The sequence below is a fragment of the Salvelinus fontinalis genome, chromosome 7, assembly GCF_029448725.1.
Source record: "Salvelinus fontinalis isolate EN_2023a chromosome 7, ASM2944872v1, whole genome shotgun sequence".
Taxonomy (NCBI): Eukaryota; Metazoa; Chordata; class Actinopteri; order Salmoniformes; family Salmonidae; genus Salvelinus; species Salvelinus fontinalis.
Genome location: NC_074671.1, coordinates 729,824 through 750,337, shown reverse-complemented (window position 1 = coordinate 750,337; position 20,514 = coordinate 729,824). Strand labels below are relative to the sequence as shown.

General features: G+C 43.5%; 1 protein-coding gene across 2 annotated transcripts in view; it reads left to right on the top strand.

Moving 5' to 3' along the window:
* vipr1b (vasoactive intestinal peptide receptor 1b) overlaps positions 1-20,514 on the top strand; it is a 351,937-nt gene that overhangs the window by 236,019 nt on the left and 95,404 nt on the right. For both annotated transcript variants that reach the window (XM_055928148.1, XM_055928149.1), the window contains exons 7-8: positions 19,189-19,342; positions 19,617-19,677. In XM_055928148.1, coding sequence (XP_055784123.1) covers positions 19,189-19,342; positions 19,617-19,677 — 215 coding nt within the window. The remainder of the gene's footprint in view (positions 1-19,188; positions 19,343-19,616; positions 19,678-20,514) is intronic.

Sequence of the window (20,514 nt, the reverse complement as noted above, 5' to 3'; positions counted from 1 at the left end):
GGAGGCTATATACAGGGGGTACCGGTACCGAGTCAATGGGGAGGCTATATACAGGGTTTTACGGTACAGAGTCAATGTGGAGGCTATATACAGGGGGTACCGGTACTGAGTCAATGTGGAGGCTATATACAGGGGGTACCGGTACAGAGTCAATGTGGAGGCTATATACAGGGGGTACAGGTACTGAGTCAATGTGGAGGCTATATACAGGAGGTACCGGTACAGAGTCAATGTGGAGGCTATATACAGGGTGTTATGGTACAGAGTCAATGTGGAGGCTATATACAGGGGGTACAGGTACTGAGTCAATGTGGAGGCTATATACAGGAGGTACCGGTACAGAGTCAATGTGGATGCTATATACAGGGTGTTACGGTACAGAGTCAATGTGGAGGCTATATACAGGGGGTACCAGTACTGAGTCAATGTGGAGGCTATATACAGGCGGTACCGGTACAGAGTCAATGTGGAGGCTATATACAGGGTGTTACGGTACAGAGTCAATGTGGAGGCTATATACAGGGTATTACGGTACAGAGTCAATGTGGAGGCTATATACAGGGGCTACCGGTACAGAGTCAATGTGGAGGCTATATACAGGGTGTTACAATACAGAGTCAACGTGGAGGCTATATACAGGGTGTTACGGTACAGAGTCAATGTGGAGGCTATATACAGGGGTACTGGTACAGAGTCAATGTGGAGGCTATATACAAGGGGTACCGGTACAGAGTCAGTGTGGAGGCTATATACAGGGTGTTACGGTACAGAGTCAATGTGGAGGCTATATACAGGGTGTTACGGTACAGAGTCAATGTGGAGGCTATATACAGGGTATTACGGTACAGAGTCAATGTGGAGGCTATATACAGGGGGTACCGGTACAGAGTCAATGTGGAGGCTATATACAGGGGTACTGGTACAGAGTCAATGTGGAGGCTATATACAGGGGGTACCGGTACAGAGTCAGTGTGGAGGCTATATACAGGGTGTTACGGTACAGAGTCAATGTGGAGGCTATATACAGGGTATTACGTTACAGAGTCAATGTGGAGGCTATATACAGGGGTTACAATACAGAGTCAATGTGGAGGCTATATACAGGGGGTACCGGTACTGAGTCAATGTGGAGGCTATATACAGGGGGTACCGGTACAGAGTCAATGTGGAGGCTATATACAGGGGGTACAGGTACTGAGTCAATGTGGAGGCTATATACAGGAGGTACCGGTACAGAGTCAATGTGGAGGCTATATACAGGGTGTTATGGTACAGAGTCAATGTGGAGGCTATATACAGGGGGTACAGGTACTGAGTCAATGTGGAGGCTATATACAGGAGGTACCGGTACAGAGTCAATGTGGATGCTATATACAGGGTGTTACGGTACAGAGTCAATGTGGAGGCTATATACAGGGGGTACCAGTACTGAGTCAATGTGGAGGCTATATACAGGGTGTACCGGTACAGAGTCAATGTGGAGGCTATATACAGGGGGTACCGGTACCGAGTCAATGTGGAGGCTATATACAGTGTGTTACGGTACAGAGTCAATGTGGAGGCTATATACAGGGGGTACCGGTACAGAGTCAATGTGGAGGCTATATACAGGGGGTACCGGTACCGAGTCAATGTGGAGGCTATATACAGGGTTTTACGGTACAGAGTCAATGTGGAGGCTATATACAGGGGGTACCGGTACTGAGTCAATGTGGAGGCTATATACAGGGGGTACCGGTACAGAGTCAATGTGGAGGCTATATACAGGGGGTACAGGTACTGAGTCAATGTGGAGGCTATATACAGGAGGTACCGGTACAGAGTCAATGTGGAGGCTATATACAGGGTGTTATGGTACAGAGTCAATGTGGAGGCTATATACAGGGGGTACAGGTACTGAGTCAATGTGGAGGCTATATACAGGGGTACTGGTACAGAGTCAATGTGGAGGCTATATACAGGGGGTACCGGTACAGAGTCAGTGTGGAGGCTATATACAGGGTGTTACGGTACAGAGTCAATGTGGAGGCTATATACAGGGTATTACGTTACAGAGTCAATGTGGAGGCTATATACAGGGGTTACAATACAGAGTCAATGTGGAGGCTATATACAGGGTGTTACGGTACAGAGTCAATGTGGAGGCTATATACAGGGGTACTGGTACAGATTCAATGTGGAGGCTATATACAGGGGGTACCGGTACAGAGTCAGTGTGGAGGCTATATACAGGGTGTTATGGTACAGAGTCAATGTGGAGGCTATATACAGGGTGTTACGGTACAGAGTCAATGTGGAGGCTATATACAGGGTATTGCGGTACAGAGTCAATGTGGAGGCTATATACAGGGGGTACCGGTACAGAGTCAATGTGGAGGCTATATACAGGGTGTTACAGTACAGAGTCAATGTGGAGGCTATATACAGGGTGTTACGGTACAGAGTCAGTGTGGAGGCTATATACAGGGGGTACTGGTACAGAGTTAATGTGGAGGCTATATACAGGGTGTTACGGTACAGAGTCAATGTGGAGGCTATATACAGGGTGTTACGGTACAGAGTCAATGTGGAGGCTATATACAGGGGGTACCGGTACAGAGTCAATGTGGAGGCTATATACAGGGGGTACCGGTACAGAGTCAATGTGGAGGCTATATACAGGGTGTTACGGTACAGAGTCAATGTGGAGGCTATATACAGGGTGTTACGGTACAGAGTCAATGTGGAGGCTATATACAGGGTATTACGGTACAGAGTCAATGTGGAGGCTATATACACGGGGTACCGGTACAGAGTCAATGTGGAGGCTATATACAGGGTATTACGGTACAGAGTCAATGTGGAGGCTATATACAGGGGGTACCGGTACAGAGTCAATGTGGAGGCTATATACAGGGGGTACCGGTACAGAGTCAATGTGGAGGCTATATACAGGGGGCACCGGTACAGAGTCAATGTGGAGCCTATATACAGGGGGTACCGGTACAGAGTCAGTGTGGAGGCTATATACAGGGGGTACCGGTACAGAGTCAATGTGGAGGCTATATACAGGGGGTACCGGTACAGAGTCAATGTGGAGGCTATATACAGGGGGTACCAGTACAATGTGGAGACTATATACAGGGCATTACGGTACAGAGTCAATTTGGAGGCTATATACAGGGGGTACCGGTACAGAGTCATTGTGGAGGCTATATACAGGGTATTACGGTACAGAGTCAATGTGGAGGCTATATACAGGGGGTACCGGTACAGAGTCAATGTGGAGGCTATATACAGGGGGTACCGGTACTGAGTCAATGTGGAGGCTATATACAGGGGGTACCGGTACCGAGTCAATGTGGAGGCTATATACAGGGGGTACCGGTACCGAGTCAATGTGGAGGCTATATACAGGGGGTACCGGTACAGAGTCAATGTGGAGGCTATATACAGGGGGTACCAGTACAATGTGGAGACTATATACAGGGTATTACGGTACAGAGTCAATTTGGAGGCTATATACAGGGGGTACCGGTACAGAGTCATTGTGGAGGCTATATACAGGGTATTACGGTACAGAGTCAATGTGGAGGCTATATACAGGGGTTACCGGTACAGAGTCAGTGTGGAGGCTATATACAGGGTGTTACGGTACAGAGTCAATGTGGAGGCTATATACAGGGTATTACGGTACAGAGTCAATGTGGAGGCTATATACAGGGGTTACAATACAGAGTCAATGTGGAGGCTATATACAGGGTGTTACGGTACAGAGTCAATGTGGAGGCTATATACAGGGGTACTGGTACAGATTCAATGTGGAGGCTATATACAGGGGGTACCGGTACAGAGTCAGTGTGGAGGCTATATACAGGGTGTTATGGTACAGAGTCAATGTGGAGGCTATATACAGGGTGTTACGGTACAGAGTCAATGTGGAGGCTATATACAGGGTATTACGGTACAGAGTCAATGTGGAGGCTATATACAGGGGGTACCGGTACAGAGTCAATGTGGAGGCTATATACAGGGTGTTACAGTACAGAGTCAATGTGGAGGCTATATACAGGGTGTTACGGTACAGAGTCAGTGTGGAGGCTATATACAGGGTGTTATGGTACAGAGTCAATGTGGAGGCTATATACAGGGTGTTACGGTACAGAGTCAATGTGGAGGCTATATACAGGGTATTACGGTACAGAGTCAATGTGGAGGCTATATACAGGGGGTACCGGTACAGAGTCAATGTGGAGGCTATATACAGGGTGTTACAGTACAGAGTCAATGTGGAGGCTATATACAGGGTGTTACGGTACAGAGTCAGTGTGGAGGCTATATACAGGGGGTACTGGTACAGAGTTAATGTGGAGGCTATATACAGGGTGTTACGGTACAGAGTCAATGTGGAGGCTATATACAGGGTGTTACGGTACAGAGTCAATGTGGAGGCTATATACAGGGGGTACCGGTACAGAGTCAATGTGGAGGCTATATACAGGGGGTACCGGTACAGAGTCAATGTGGAGGCTATATACAGGGTGTTACGGTACAGAGTCAATGTGGAGGCTATATACAGGGTGTTACGGTACAGAGTCAATGTGGAGGCTATATACAGGGTATTACGGTACAGAGTCAATGTGGAGGCTATATACAGGGGGTACCGGTACAGAGTCAATGTGGAGGCTATATACAGGGTATTACGGTACAGAGTCAATGTGGAGGCTATATACAGGGGGTACCGGTACAGAGTCAATGTGGAGGCTATATACAGGGGGTACCGGTACAGAGTCAATGTGGAGGCTATATACAGGGGGCACCGGTACAGAGTCAATGTGGAGCCTATATACAGGGGGTACCGGTACAGAGTCAATGTGGAGGCTATATACAGGGGGTACCGGTACAGAGTCAATGTGGAGGCTATATACAGGGGGTACCGGTACAGAGTCAATGTGGAGGCTATATACAGGGGGTACCAGTACAATGTGGAGACTATATACAGGGTATTACGGTACAGAGTCAATTTGGAGGCTATATACAGGGGGTACCGGTACAGAGTCATTGTGGAGGCTATATACAGGGTATTACGGTACAGAGTCAATGTGGAGGCTATATACAGTGGGTACCGGTACAGAGTCAATGTGGAGGCTATATACAGGGGTACCGGTACTGAGTCAATGTGGAGGCTATATACAGGGGGTACCGGTACCGAGTCAATGTGGAGGCTATATACAGGGGGTACCGGTACCGAGTCAATGTGGAGGCTATATACAGGGGGTACCGGTACTGAGTCAATGTGGAGGGGTACAGGTTAGTAATGAGGCTATATACAGGGGGTACCGGTACCGAGTCAATGTGGAGGCTATATACAGGGGGTACCGGTACAGAGTCAATGTGGAGGCTATATACAGGGGGTACCGGTACCGAGTCAATGTGCAGGGGTACAGGTTAGTAATGAGGCAATATACAAGGGGTCCCAGTACCGAGTCAATGTGGAGGCTATATACCTGGGGTACCGGTACAGAGTCAATGTGTGGGGGTACAGGTTAGTAATGAGGCTATATACAGGGGGTACCGGTACCGAGTCAATGTGCAGGGGTACAGGTTAGTAATGAGGCTATATACAGGGGTACAGGTTAGTCGAGGTAATTTGTACATGGTGGTAGTGATTATGCATAGATAATAAACAGAGAGTAGCAGCAGTGTACAAAACAAATGGAGGGGGGGGGGGGGGGGGGTCAATGTAAATAGTCCAGTGGCCATTTGATTAGATGTTCAGGAGTCTTAAAGCTTGGGGGTATAGAAGCTGATAAGGAGCCATTTGGTCCTAAACTAGGCGCTCCGGTACCGCTTGCCGTGCGGTAGCAGAGTCTTTGACTTGGGTGACTGGAGTCTCTCTCAATTTTTTGGTCTTTCCTCTGACACTTCCGAGTATATAGGTCCTGGATGGCAGGAAGCTTGGCCCCAGTGATGTACACACTACCCTCTGCAGCGCCTTACGGTCAGATGCCAAGCAATTGCCATACCAGGCGGTGATGCAACCGGTTAGGATGCTCTCGATGGTGCAGCTGCTGAACTTTTTGAGGATCTGGGGACCCATGCCAAATCTTTTCAGTCTCCTGAGGGGGAAAAGGTGTTGTCGTGCCCTCTTCACGACTGTCTTGGTGTGTTTGGACCATCCCAGTTGTTGGTGATTTGGACACCAAGGAACTTCGACCTCTCGACCCGCTCCACTACAGCCCCGTTGATGTTAATGGGGGCCTGTTCGGCCTGGTAATCCGTCTGGCCCAACGGCTTTGTGAATGTTGACCTGTTTTCAGGTTTTGTTCACATCGGCTACCCAGAGCGTTATCACACAGTCATCCAGAACAGCTGGTGCTCTCGTGCATGCTTCAGTGTTGCTTGCCTCGAAGCCAGCATAAAAGGCATTTAGCTCGTCTGGTAGGCTCGCATCACTGGGCAGCTCGCGTCTGGGTTTCCCTTTGTAGTCCGTAATAGTTTGCAAGCCCTGCCACATCCGACGAGCGTCAGAGCCGGTGTAGTAGGATTCAATCTTATCCTGTATTGATGCTTTGCTTGTTTGGTTGTTCGTCTGAGAGCATAGCGGGATTTCTTATGTGTCCGGATTAGTGTCCCGCTGCTTGAAAGTGGCAGCTCTAGCCTTTAGCTCAATGAGGATGTTGCCTGTAATGGGATAGGTACGTACGGTCACTGTGGGGGCGACGTCGTCGATGCAGTTATTTATGAATCCGATGACTGAGGTAGTATACTCCTCAATGCCTTGGATGAATCCCGGAACATGTTCCAGTCTGTGCTAGCAAAACAGTCCTGTAGCGTAGCATCTGAGTCATCTGACCACTTCCATATTGAGCAAGTCACTGGTACTTCCTGCTTTAGTTTTTGCTTGTAAGCAGGAATCAGGAGGATATAATTATGGTCAGATTTGCCATATGGAGGGCGAGGGAGAGCTTTGTATGTGTCTCTGTGTGTGCAGTAAAGGTGGTCTAGAGTTTTTCCCTCTGGTTGCACATTTAACATGCTGATAGAAATTTGGTAAAAGTGATTTTAAGTTTCCCTGCGTTAAGAACCTCCGGCAACTTGGAGCGCCGTTTCTGGGTGAGCATTTTCTCGTTTGCTTATGGCCATATACAGTTGGTTGAGTGCGGTCTTAGTACCAGCATCGATTTGTGATGGTAAATAGATGGCTATGAATAATATAGATGGGAACTCTCTTGGTAGATAGTCTATAGCTTATAGCTTGGATTGATACTGTATACAGTGATCCCTCGCCACTTCGCGGTTCACTTATCGCGGATTCGCTATTTCGCGGATTTTCATAATGCATTTTTTTTTTTTTGGTGCATTGTGCTCTGCATTCTGATTTGCTAAAAACTCACTCCCGCTTCTTGTATCAAATGACAAAGCCACAAAGCGACGATGAAAGAGAAGAGGGAGAAGAGGACACGAGAGATGAGGAGGAAGGACTAACGCTTGGTCGCTTAGCAACCATGGTGCGAATGGCCACTGAACTTAAGCGAGTAGCTGAGGAATGGGACCCTTTGATGAGCCGTTCATTACAGTTCTCCAACGTAATCGATGGTGGCATGTCGGTGTACAAGGATCTTTTTGCAAAGAAGAAAAAAGAGCGACAACAGCTGCCTATCACTATGTTCTTCTCCCGAACAAACACACCTGCACCGCGGGCTTCAGAAGAAGAGAACACTGCAGAGCGCAGTCAGGATGCAGCGGCCCAGTCTGAAGAGCAGTGAAACGGCCTACACGTGAGTCACTGTATTTGTATACATGTAATAGTTGCTAATTGTAAAAAAAAAAAAAGTTTTCTATTTCGCGGATTTCACTTATCGCGGGTCATTTTCGGAACGTAACCCCCGCGATAAACGAGGGATTACTGTATCTCTGTCAGGTGGAATGATACTGTATATCTCTCTTTGTTGTCAGGTGGAATGATACTGTATATCTCTGTCAGGTAGAATGATACTGTATATCTCTGTCAGGTGGAATGATACTGTATATCTCTGTCAGGGAGAATGATACTGTATATCTCTGTCAGGTGGAATGATACTGTATATCTCTGTCTAGTGGAATGATACTGTATATCTCTGTCGGGTGGAATGATACTGTATATCTCTGTCAGGTGGAATGATACTGATACTGTATATCTCTGTCAGGTGGAATGATGCTGTATATCTCAGTCTAGTGGAATGATACTGTATATCTCTGTCAGGTACAATGCTACTGTATATCTCTGTCAGGTGGAATGATACTGTATATCTCTGTAAGGTGGAATGATACTGATACTGTATATCTCTGTCAGGTGGAATGATACTGTATATCTCTGTCAGGCAGAATGATACTGTATATCTCTGTAAGGTACAATGATACTGTATATCTCTGTCAGGTGGAATGATACTGTGTATCTCTGTCTAGTGGAATGATACTGTATATCTCTGTCAGGTAGAATGATACTGTATATCTCTGTCAGGTGGATTGATACTGTATATCTCTGTCAGGTGGAATGATACTGTATATCTCTGTCAGGTGGAACGATACTGTATATCTCTGTCAGGTGGAATGATACTGTATATCTCTGTCAGGTAGAATGATACTGTACATCTCTGTCAGGTGGACTGATACTGTATATCTCTGTCAGGTGGAATGATACTGTATATCTCTGTCGGGTGGAATGATACTGTATATCTCTGTCAGGTGGAATGATACTGATACTGTATATCTCTGTCAGGTGGAATGATACCGATACTGTATATCTCTGTCAGGTGGAATGATACTGTATATCTCTGTCAGGTGGAATGATACTGTATATCTCTGTCAGGTGGAATGACACTGATACTGTATATCTCTGTCAGGTGGAATGATACTGTATATCTCTGTCAGGTGGAATGATACTGTATATCTCTGTCAGGTGGAATGATACTGTATATCTCTGTCAGGTGGAATGATACTGTATATCTCTGTCAGGTGGAATGACACTGATACTGTATATCTCTGTCAGGTGGAATGATACTGTATATCTCTGTCAGGTGGAATGATACTGTATATCTCTGTCAGGTGGAATGATACTGTATATCTCTGTCAGGTGGAATGATACTGTATATCTCTGTCAGGTGGAATGATACTGTATATCTCTGTCGGGTGGAATGATACTGTATATCTCTGTCAGGTAGAATGATACTGTATATCTCTGTCAGGTGGAATGATACTATATATCTCTGTCAGGTACAATGATACTGTATATCTCTGTCAGGTGGACTGATACTGTATATCTCTGTCAGGTGGAATGACACTGTATATCTCTGTCAGGTAGAATGATACTGTATATCTCTGTCAGGTGGAATGATACTGTATATCTCTGTCAGGTGGAATGATGCTGTATATCTCTGTCTGGTGGAATGATACTGTATATCTCTCTGTGTTGTCAGGTGGAATGATACTGTATATCTCTGTCAGGTGGAATGATACTGTATATCTCTGTCAGGTGGAATGATACTGTATATCTCTGTCAGGTGGAATGATACTGTATATCTCTGTCAGGTGGAATAATACTGTATATCTCTGTCAGGTGGAATGATACTGTATATCTCTGTCAGGTGGAATGATACTGTGTATCTCTCTGTGTTGTCAGGTGGAATGATACTGTATATCTCTGTCAGGTGGAATGATACTGTATATCTCTCTGTGTTGTCAGGTGGAATGATACTGTATATCTCTGTCAGGTGGAATGATACCGTATATCTCTGTCAGGTGTAATGATACTGTATATCTCTGTCAGGTGGAATGATACTGATACTGTATATCTCTGTCAGGTGGAATGATACTGATACTGTATATCTCTGTCAGGTGGAATGATACTGTATATCTCTGTCAGGTGGAATGACACTGATACTGTATATCTCTGTCAGGTGGAATGATACTGTATATCTCTGTCAGGTGGAATGATACTGTATATCTCTGCCAGGTGGAATGATACTGTATATCTCTGTCAGGTGGAATGATACTGTATATCTCTGTCAGGTGGAATGATACTGTATATCTCTGTCAGGTGGAATGATACTGTATATCTCTGTCAGGTGGAATGATACTATATATCTCTGTCAGGTACAATGATACTGTATATCCCTGTCAGGTGGACTGATACTGTATATCTCTGTCAGTTGGAATGATACTATATATCTCTGTCAGGTACAATGATACTGTATATCTCTGTCAGGTGGACTGATACTGTATATCTCTGTCAGGTGGAATGACACTGTATATCTCTGTCAGGTAGAATGATACTGTATATCTCTGTCAGGTGGAATGATACTGTATATCTCTGTCAGGTGGAATGATGCTGTATATCTCTGTCTGGTGGAATGATACTGTATATCTCTGACAGGTGGAATGATACTGTATATCTCTGTCAGGTGGAATGATACTGTATATCTCTGTCTAGTGGACTGATACTGTATATCTCTGTCAGGTAGAATGATACTGTATATCTCTGTCAGGTGGAATGATACTGTATATCTCTGACAGGTGGAATGATACTGTATATCTCTGTCAGGTGGAATGATACTGTATATCTCTGTCTAGTAGAATGATACTGTATATCTCTGTCAGGTGGAATGATACTGTATATCTCTGACAGGTGGAATGATACTGTATATCTCTGTCAGGTGGAATGATACTGTATATCTCTGTCAGGTGGAATGATACTGTATATCTCTGTCAGGTAGAATGATACTGTATATCTCTGTCAGGTGGAATGATACTGTATATCTCTGTCAGGTAGAATGATACTGTATATCTCTGTCAGGTGGAATGATACTGTATATATCTGTCTAGTGGACTGATACTGTATATCTCTGTCAGGTAGAATGATACTGTATATCTCTGTCAGGTGGAATGATACTGTATATCTCTGACAGGTGTAATGATACTGTATATCTCTGTCAGGTGGAATGATACTGTATATCTCTGTCTAGTGGACTGATACTGTATATCTCTGTCAGGTAGAATGATACTGTATATCTCTGTCAGGTGGAATGATACTGTATATCTCTGACAGGTGGAAAGATACTGTATATCTCTGTCAGGTGGAATGATACTGTATATCTCTGTCTAGTGGACTGATACTGTATATCTCTGTCAGGTAGAATGATACTGTATATCTCTGTCAGGTGGAATGATACTGTATATCTCTGTCAGGTGGAATGATACTGTATATCTCTGTCAGGTGGAATGATACTGTATATCTCTGTCAGGTGGAATGATACTGTATATCTCTGTCAGGTGGAATGATACTGTATATCTCTGTCAGGTAGAATGATACTGTATATCTCTGTCAGGTAGAATGATACTGTATATCTCTGTCAGGTGGAATGATACTGTATATCTCTGTCAGGTGGAATGATACTGTATATCTCTGTCAGGTGGAATGATACTGTATATCTCTGTCAGGTAGAATGATACTGTATATCTCTGTCAGGTGGAATGATACTGTATATCTCTGTCAGGTGGACTGATACTGTATATCTCTGTCAGGTGGAATGATACGGTATATCTCTGACAGGTAGAATGATACGGTATATCTCTGTCAGGTAGAATGATACTGTATATCTCTGTCTAGTAGAATGATACTGTATATCTCTGTCAGGTGGAATGATACTGTATATCTCTGTCAGGTGGAATGATACTGTATATCTCTGTCAGGTGGAATGATACTGTATATCTCTGTCAGGTAGAATGATACTGTATATCTCTGTCAGGTGGAATGATACTGTATATCTCTGTCAGGTGGAATGATACTGTATATCTCTGTCAGGTGGAATGATACTGTATATCTCTGTCAGGTGGAATGATACTGTATATCTCTGTCTAGTGGAATGATACTGTATATCTCTGTCGGGTGGAATGATACTGTATATCTCTGTCAGGTGGAATGATACTGTATATCTCTGTCAGGTAGAATGATACTGTATATCTCTGTCAGGTGGAATGATACTGTATATCTCTGTCAGGTAGAATGATACTGTATATCTCTTTCAGGTGGAATGATACTGTATATCTCTGTCAGGTAGAATGATACTGTATATCTCTGTCAGGTGGAATGATACTGTATATCTCTGTCAGGTAGACTGATACTGTATATCTCTGTCAGGTGGAATGATACTGTATATCTCTGTCTAGTGGACTGATACTGTATATCTCTGTCAGGTAGAATGATACTGTATATCTCTGTCAGGTGGAATGATACTGTATATCTCTGACAGGTGGAATGATACTGTATATCTCTGTCAGGTGGAATGATACTGTATATCTCTGTCTAGTGGACTGATACTGTATATCTCTGTCAGGTAGAATGATACTGTATATCTCTGTCAGGTGGAATGATAATGTATATCTCTGACAGGTGGAATGATACTGTATATCTCTGTCAGGTGGAATGATACTGTATATCTCTGTCTAGTAGAATGATACTGTATATCTCTGTCAGGTAGAATGATACTGTATATCTCTGACAGGTGGAATGATACTGTATATCTCTGACAGGTGGAGTGATACTGTATATCTCTGTCAGGTGGAATGATACTGTATATCTCTGTCTAGTAGAATGATACTGTATATCTCTGTCAGGTGGAATGATACTGTATATCTCTGACAGGTGGAATGATACTGTATATCTCTGTCAGGTGGAATGATACTGTATATCTCTGTCTTGTAGAATGATACTGTATATCTCTGTCAGGTGGAATGATACTGTATATCTCTGACAGGTGGAATGATACTGTATATCTCTGTCAGGTGGAATGATACTGTATATCTCTGTCAGGTGGAATGATACTGTATATCTCTGTCAGGTGGAATGATACTGTATATCTCTGTCAGGTAGAATGATACTGTATATCTCTGTCAGGTGGAATGATACTGTATATCTCTGTCAGGTAGAATGATACTGTATATCTCTGTCAGGGGGAATGATACTGTATATCTCTGTCTAGTGGACTGATACTGTATATCTCTGTCAGGTAGAATGATACTGTATATCTCTGTCAGGTGGAATGATACTGCATATCTCTGACAGGTGGAATGATACTGTATATCTCTGTCAGGTGGAATGATACTGTATATCTCTGTCTAGTGGACTGATACTGTATATCTCTGTCAGGTAGAATGATACTGTATATCTCTGTCAGGTGGAATGATACTGTATATCTCTGACAGGTGGAATGATACTGTATATCTCTGTCAGGTGGAATGATACTGTATATCTCTGTCTAGTGTACTGATACTGTATATCTCTGTCAGGTAGAATGATACTGTATATCTCTGTCAGGTGGAATGATACTGTATATCTCTGTCAGGTGGAATGATACTGTATATCTCTGTCAGGTGGAATGATACTGTATATCTCTGTCAGGTGGAATGATACTGTATATCTCTGTCAGGTGGAATGATACTGTATATCCCTGTCAGGTGGAATGATACTGTATATCTCTGTCAGGTAGAATGATACTGTATATCTCTGTCAGGTGGAATGATACTGTATATCTCTGTCTGGTGGAATGATACTGTATATCTCTGTCTAGTGGAATGATACCGTATATCTCTGTCAGGTGGAATGATACTGTATATCTCTGTCTAGTGGACTGATACTGTATATCTCTGTCAGGTGGAATGATACTGTATATCTCTGTCAGGTGGAATGATACTGTATATCTCTGTCTAGTGGAATGATACTGTATATCTCTGTCAGGTGGAATGATACGGTATATCTTTGTCAGGTGGAATGATACTGTATATCTCTGTCAGGTGGAATGATACTGTATATCTCTGTCAGGTGGAATGATACTGTATATCTCTGTCAGGTAGAATGATACTGTATATCTCTGTCAGGTGGAATGATACTGTATATCTCTGTCAGGTGGACTGATACTGTATATCTCTGTCAGGTGGAATGATACGGTATATCTCTGACAGGTAGAATGATACTGTATATCTCTGTCAGGTGGAATGATACTGTATATCTCTGTCAGGTAGAATGATACTGATACTGTATATCTCTGTCAGGTGGAATGATACTGTATATCTCTGTCAGGTAGAATGAAACTGTATATCTCTGTCTAGTAGAATGATACTGTATATCTCTGTCAGGTGGAATGATACTGTATATCTCTGTCTGGTGGAATGATACTGTATATCTCTGTCAGGTGGAATGATACTGTATATCTCTGTCAGGTAGAATGATACTGCATATCTCTGTCAGGTGGAATGATACTGTATATCTCTGTCAGGTGGAATGATACTGTATATCTCTGTCAGGTGGAATGATACTATATATCTCTGTCAGGTGGAATGATACTGTATATCTCTGTCAGGTGGAATGATACTGTATATCTCTATCAGGTGGAATGATACTGTATATCTCTGTCAGGTGGAATGATACTGTATATCTCTATCAGGTGGAATGATACTGTATATCTCTGTCAGGTGGACTGATACTGTATATCTCTGTCAGATGGACTGATACCATATACCTCTGTCAGGTGGAATGATACTGTATATCTCTGTCAGGTGGAATGATACTGTATATCTCTGTCAGGTGGAATGATACTGTATATCTCTGTCAGGTGGAATGATACTGTAAATCTCTGTCAGGTGGAATAATACTGTATATCTCTGTCAGGTGGAATGATACTGTATATCTCTGTCAGGTGGAATGATACTGTATATCTCTGTCAGGTGGAATGATACTGTATATCTCTGTCAGGTGGAATGATACTGTATATCTCTGTCAGGTAGAATGATACTGTATATCTCTCTGTGTTGTCAGGTGGAATGATACTGTATATCTCTGTCAGGTGGAATGATACTGTATATCTCTGTCAGGTGGAATGATACTGTATATCTCTGTCTAGTGGAATGATACTGTATATCTCTGTCAGGTGGAATGATACTGTATATCTCTGTCTAGTGGAATGATACTGTATATCTCTGTCAGGTGGAATGATACTGTATATCTCTGTCAGGTGGAATGATACTGTATATCTCTGTCAGGTGGAATGATACTGTATATCTCTGTCAGGTAGAATGATACTGTATATCTCTGTCAGGTGGAATGATACTGTATATCTCTGTCTGATGGAATGATACTGTATATCTCTGTCTAGTAGAATGATACTGTATATCTCTGTCAGGTGGAATGATACTGTATATCTCTGTCTAGTGGAATGATACTGTATATCTCTGTCAGGTGGACTGATACTGTATATCTCTGTCTAGTGGAATGATACCGAATATCTCTGTCAGGTGGAATGATACTGTATATCTCTGTCATGTAGAATGATACTGTATATCTCTGTCAGGTGGAATGATACGGTATATCTCTGTCAGGTGGAATGATACTGTATATCTCTGTCAGGTGGAATGATACTGTATATCCCTGTCAGGTGGAATGATACTGTATATCTCTGTCAGGTGGAATGATACTGTATATCTCTGTCAGGTGGAATGATACTGTATATCTCTGTCAGGTAGAATGATACTGTATATCTCTGTCAGGTGGAATGATACTGTATATCTCTGTCTGATGGAATGATACTGTATATCTCTGTCTAGTAGAATGATACTGTATATCTCTGTCAGGTGGAATGATACTGTATATCTCTGTCTAGTGGAATGATACTGTATATCTCTGTCAGGTGGACTGATACTGTATATCTCTGTCTAGTGGAATGATACTGTATATCTCTGTCAGGTGGAATGATACGGTATATCTCTGTCAGGTGGAATGATACTGTATATCTCTGTCAGGTGGAATGATACTGTATATCCCTGTCAGGTGGAATGATACTGTATATCTCTGTCAGGTAGAATGATACTGTATATCTCTGTCAGGTGGAATGATACTGTTTATCTCTGTCTGGTGGAATGATACTGTATATCTCTGTCTAGTGGAATGATACCGCATATCTCTGTCAGGTGGAATGATACTGTATATCTCTGTCAGGTGGAATGATACTGTATATCTCTGTCAGGTGGAATGATACTGTATATCTCTGTCAGGTGGAATGATACTGTATATCTCTGTCTAGTGGAATGATACTGTATATCTCTGTCAGGTGGAATGATACTGTATATCTCTGTCAGGTGGAATGATACTGTATATCTCTGTCAGGTGGAATGATACTGTATATCTCTGTCTAGTGGAATGATACTGTATATCTCTGTCAGGTGGAATGATACTGTATATCTCTGTCAGGTGGAATGATACTGTATATCTCTGTCAGGTGGAATGATACTGTATATCTCTGTCAGGTGGAATGATACTGTATATCTCTGTCAGGTGGAATGATACTGTATATCTCTGTAAGGTAGAATGATACTGTATATCTCTGTCAGGTGGAATGATACTGGAATGATGATGGTCCCGTGTGGCTCAGTTGGTAGAGCATGGCGCTTGCAACGCCAGGGTTGTGGGTTCAATTCCCACGGGGGGACCAGGGTTCAATTCCCACGGGGGGACCAGGATGAATATGTATGAACTTTCCAATTTGTAAGTCGCTCTGAAAAAGAGCGTCTGCTAAATGACTTAAATGAAAAAAATGTAAATGATAATGTATATCTCTGTCAGGTGGAATGATAGTGATCCTGTATATCTCTGTCAGGTGGAATGATACTGTATATCTCTGTCAGGTGGAATGATACTGTATATCTCTGTCAGGTGGAATGATACTGTATATCTCTGTCAGGTGGAATGATACTGTATATCTCTGTCAGGTGGAATGATACTGTACATCTCTGTCAGGTGGAACGATACTGTATATCTCTGTCAGGTGGAATGATACTGTATATCTCTGTCAGGTGGAATGATACTGTATATCTCTGTCAGGTGGAATGATACTGTATATCTCTGTCAGGTGGAATGATACTGTATATCTCTGTCAGGTGAAATGATACTGTATATCTCTGTCTGGTGGAATGATACTGTATATCTCTGTCAGGTGGAATGATACTGTATATCTCTGTCAGGTGTAATGATACTGTATATCTCTGTCGGGTAGAATGATACTGTATATCTCTCTCGGGTGGAATGATACTGTATACCTCTGTCAGATGGAATGATACTGTATATCTCTGTCAGGTGGAATGATACTGTATATCTCTGTCAGGTGGAATGATACTGTATTTCTCTGTCAGGTAGAATGATACTGTATATCTCTGTCTAGTGGAATGATACTGTATATCTCTGTCAGGTGGAATGATACTGTATATCTCTGTCAGGTGGAATGATACTGTATATCTCTGTCTAGTGGAATGATACCGTATATCTCTCTGTGTTGTCAGGTGGACTGATACCATATATCTCTCTGTGTTGTCAGGTGGACTGATACCATATATCTCTCTGTGCTGTCAGGTGGACTGATACCATATATCTCTCTGTGTTGTCAGGTGGACTGATACCATATATCTCTCTGTGTTGTCAGGTGGGCTGATACCGTATATCTCTCTGTGTTGTCATACCATATATCTCTCTGTGCTGTTAGGTGGACTGATACCATATATCTCTCTGTGTTGTCAGGTGGGCTGATACCGTATATCTCTCTGTGTTGTCAGATGGACTGATACCGTATATCTCTCTGTGTTGTCAGGTGGACTGATACCATATATCTCTCTGTGTTGTCAGGTGGACTGATACCATATATCGCTCTGTGTTGTCAGGTGGACTGATACCATATATCTCTCTGTGCTGGCAGGTGGACTGATACCATATATCTCTCTGTGTTGTCAGGTGGACTGATACCATATATCTCTCTGTGTTGTCAGGTGGGCTGATACCGTATATCTCTCTGTGTTGTCAGATGGACTGATACCGTATATCTCTCTGTGTTGTCAGGTGGACGGATACCATATATCTCTCTGTGTTGTCATGTGGGCTGATACCGTATATCTCTCTGTGTTGTCAGGTGGGCTGATACCGTATATCTCTCTGTGTTGTCAGGTGGGCTGATACCGTATATATCTCTGTGTTGTCAGGTGGACTGATACCATATATATCTCTGTGTTGTCAGGTGGACTGATACCATATATCTCTCAGTGTTGTCAGGTGGACTGATACCATATATCTTTCTGTGTTGTCAGGTGGACTGATACCATATATATCTCTGTGTTGTCAGGTTGACTGATACCATATATCTCTCTGTGTTGTCAGGTGGACTGATACCATATATCTCTCTGTGTTGTCAGGTGGACTGATACCATATATATCTCTGTGTTGTCAGGTGGACTGATACCATATATATCTCTGTGTTGTCAGGTGGACTGATACCATATATATCTCTGTGTTGTCAGGTTGACTGATACCATATATATCTCTGTGTTGTCAGGTGGACTGATACCATATATATCTCTGTGTTGTCAGGTGGACTGATACCATATATATCTCTGTGTTGTCAGGTGGACTGATACCGTATATATCTCTGTGTTGTCAGGTGGACTGATACCGTATATCTCTCTGTGCTGTCAGATGGGCTGATACCGTATATCTCTCTGTGTTGTCAGGTGGGCTGATACCGTATATCTCTCTGTGTTGTCAGGTGGGCTGATACCGTATATCTCTCTGTGTTGTCAGGTGGGCTGATACCGTATATCTCTCTGTGTTGTCAGGTGGGCTGATACCGTATATCTCTCTGTGTTGTCAGGTGGACTGATACCATATATATCTCTGTGTTGTCAGGTGGACTGATACCGTATATCTCTCTGTGCTGTCAGGTGGACTGATACCGTATATCTCTCTGTGCTGTCAGGTGGGCTGATACCGTATATCTCTCTGTGTTGTCAGGTGGGCTGATACCGTATATCTCTCTGTGTTGTCAGGTGGGCTGATACCGTATATCTCTCTGTGTTGTCAGGTGGGCTGATACCGTATATCTCTCTGTGTTGTCAGGTGGACTGATACCATATATATCTCTGTGTTGTCAGGTGGACTGATACCGTATATCTCTCTGTGCTGTCAGGTGGACTGATACCGTATATCTCTCTGTGCTGTCAGGTGGGCTGATACCGTATATCTCTCTGTGTTGTCAGGTGGGCTGATACCGTATATCTCTCTGTGTTGTCAGGTGGGCTGATACCGTATATCTCTCTGTGTTGTCAGGTGGGCTGATACCGTATATCTCTCTGTGTTGTCAGATGGGCTGCAAGGCGGTGATGGTCTTCTTCCAGTACTGTATAATGGCCAGCTTCTTCTGGCTGCTGGTGGAAGGCCTGTATCTCCGTGCCCTATTGGCCGTTTCCTTCTTCTCTGAGAGAAAGTACTTCTGGTGCTACATTCTGATTGGCTGGGGTAAGTGTGTCTGCCTGTCTGATTGACTGGGGTGAGTGTGTCTGTCTGATTGTCTGGGGTGAGTGTGTCTGTCTGATTGGCTGGGGTGAGTGTGTCTGTCTGATTTGCTGGTGTGAGTGTGTCTGTCTGTCTGAATTGTATGGGTAAGTATGTCTGTCTGTCTGACTGTCTGTCTGTATGTCTGTCTGTCTGACTGGCTGGGGTAAGTCTGTCTGTCTATATTCTGGGATTCCCTTGACCAGACATTGATTGGGTGTGTGCTTTTCTCTTGCAGGAGGGCCAACTATCTTCATCACAGCTTGGGGTGTTGCGAAGGCCTACTATAATGACATGGGGTAAGAAAAGCTCTCCGACATGTGGGGTCTAATTCTTGTCCTCTCCGGCTAGACCTCAGCATGTGACTCATGGAACTTTCAGCTGTAATCAATCAAATGTATTTATTTTAGTATTTTACATCAGCTGATGTCACAAAGTGCTGTACGGAAACCAAACAGCAAGAAAAGCAGGTGTAGAAGCACGGTGGCTAGGAAAAACTCACTAGAAAGGACAGAACCTAGGAAGAAACCTAAAGAGGAACCAGGCTATGAGGGGTGGCTAGTCCTCTTCTGGCTGTGCCGGTTGGAGATTATAACAGAACATGGCCAAGATGTTCAAAATGTTCGTAGATGACCAGCAGGATCAAATAATAATAATCACAGTAGTTGTCGAGGGTGCAGCAAGTCAGCACCTCAGGAGTAAATGTCAGTTGGCTTTTCATAGCCGATCATTCAGAGTATCTCTACCGCTCCTGCTGTCTCTAGAGAGTTGAAAACAGCAGGTCTGGGACAGGTAGCACGTCCGGTGAACAGGTCAGGTTTCCATAGCCGCAGGCAGAACAGTTGAAACTGGAGCAGTAGCATGGCCAGGTGGACTGGGGACAGCAAGGAGTCATCAGGCCAGGTAGTCCTGAGGCATGGTCGTAGGGCTCAGGTCCTCCGAGAGAGGGAGAGAAAGAAAGAAAGAGAGAAAGATAGAAAGAGAGAAAGAAAGAGAGAAAAAGAGAGAGAGAATTAGAGAGAGCATACTTAAATTCACACAGTACACCGGACAAGACAGGAGAAATACTCCAGATATAACCAACTGACCCTAGACCCCCGACACATAAACTACTGCAGCATAAATACTGGAGGCTG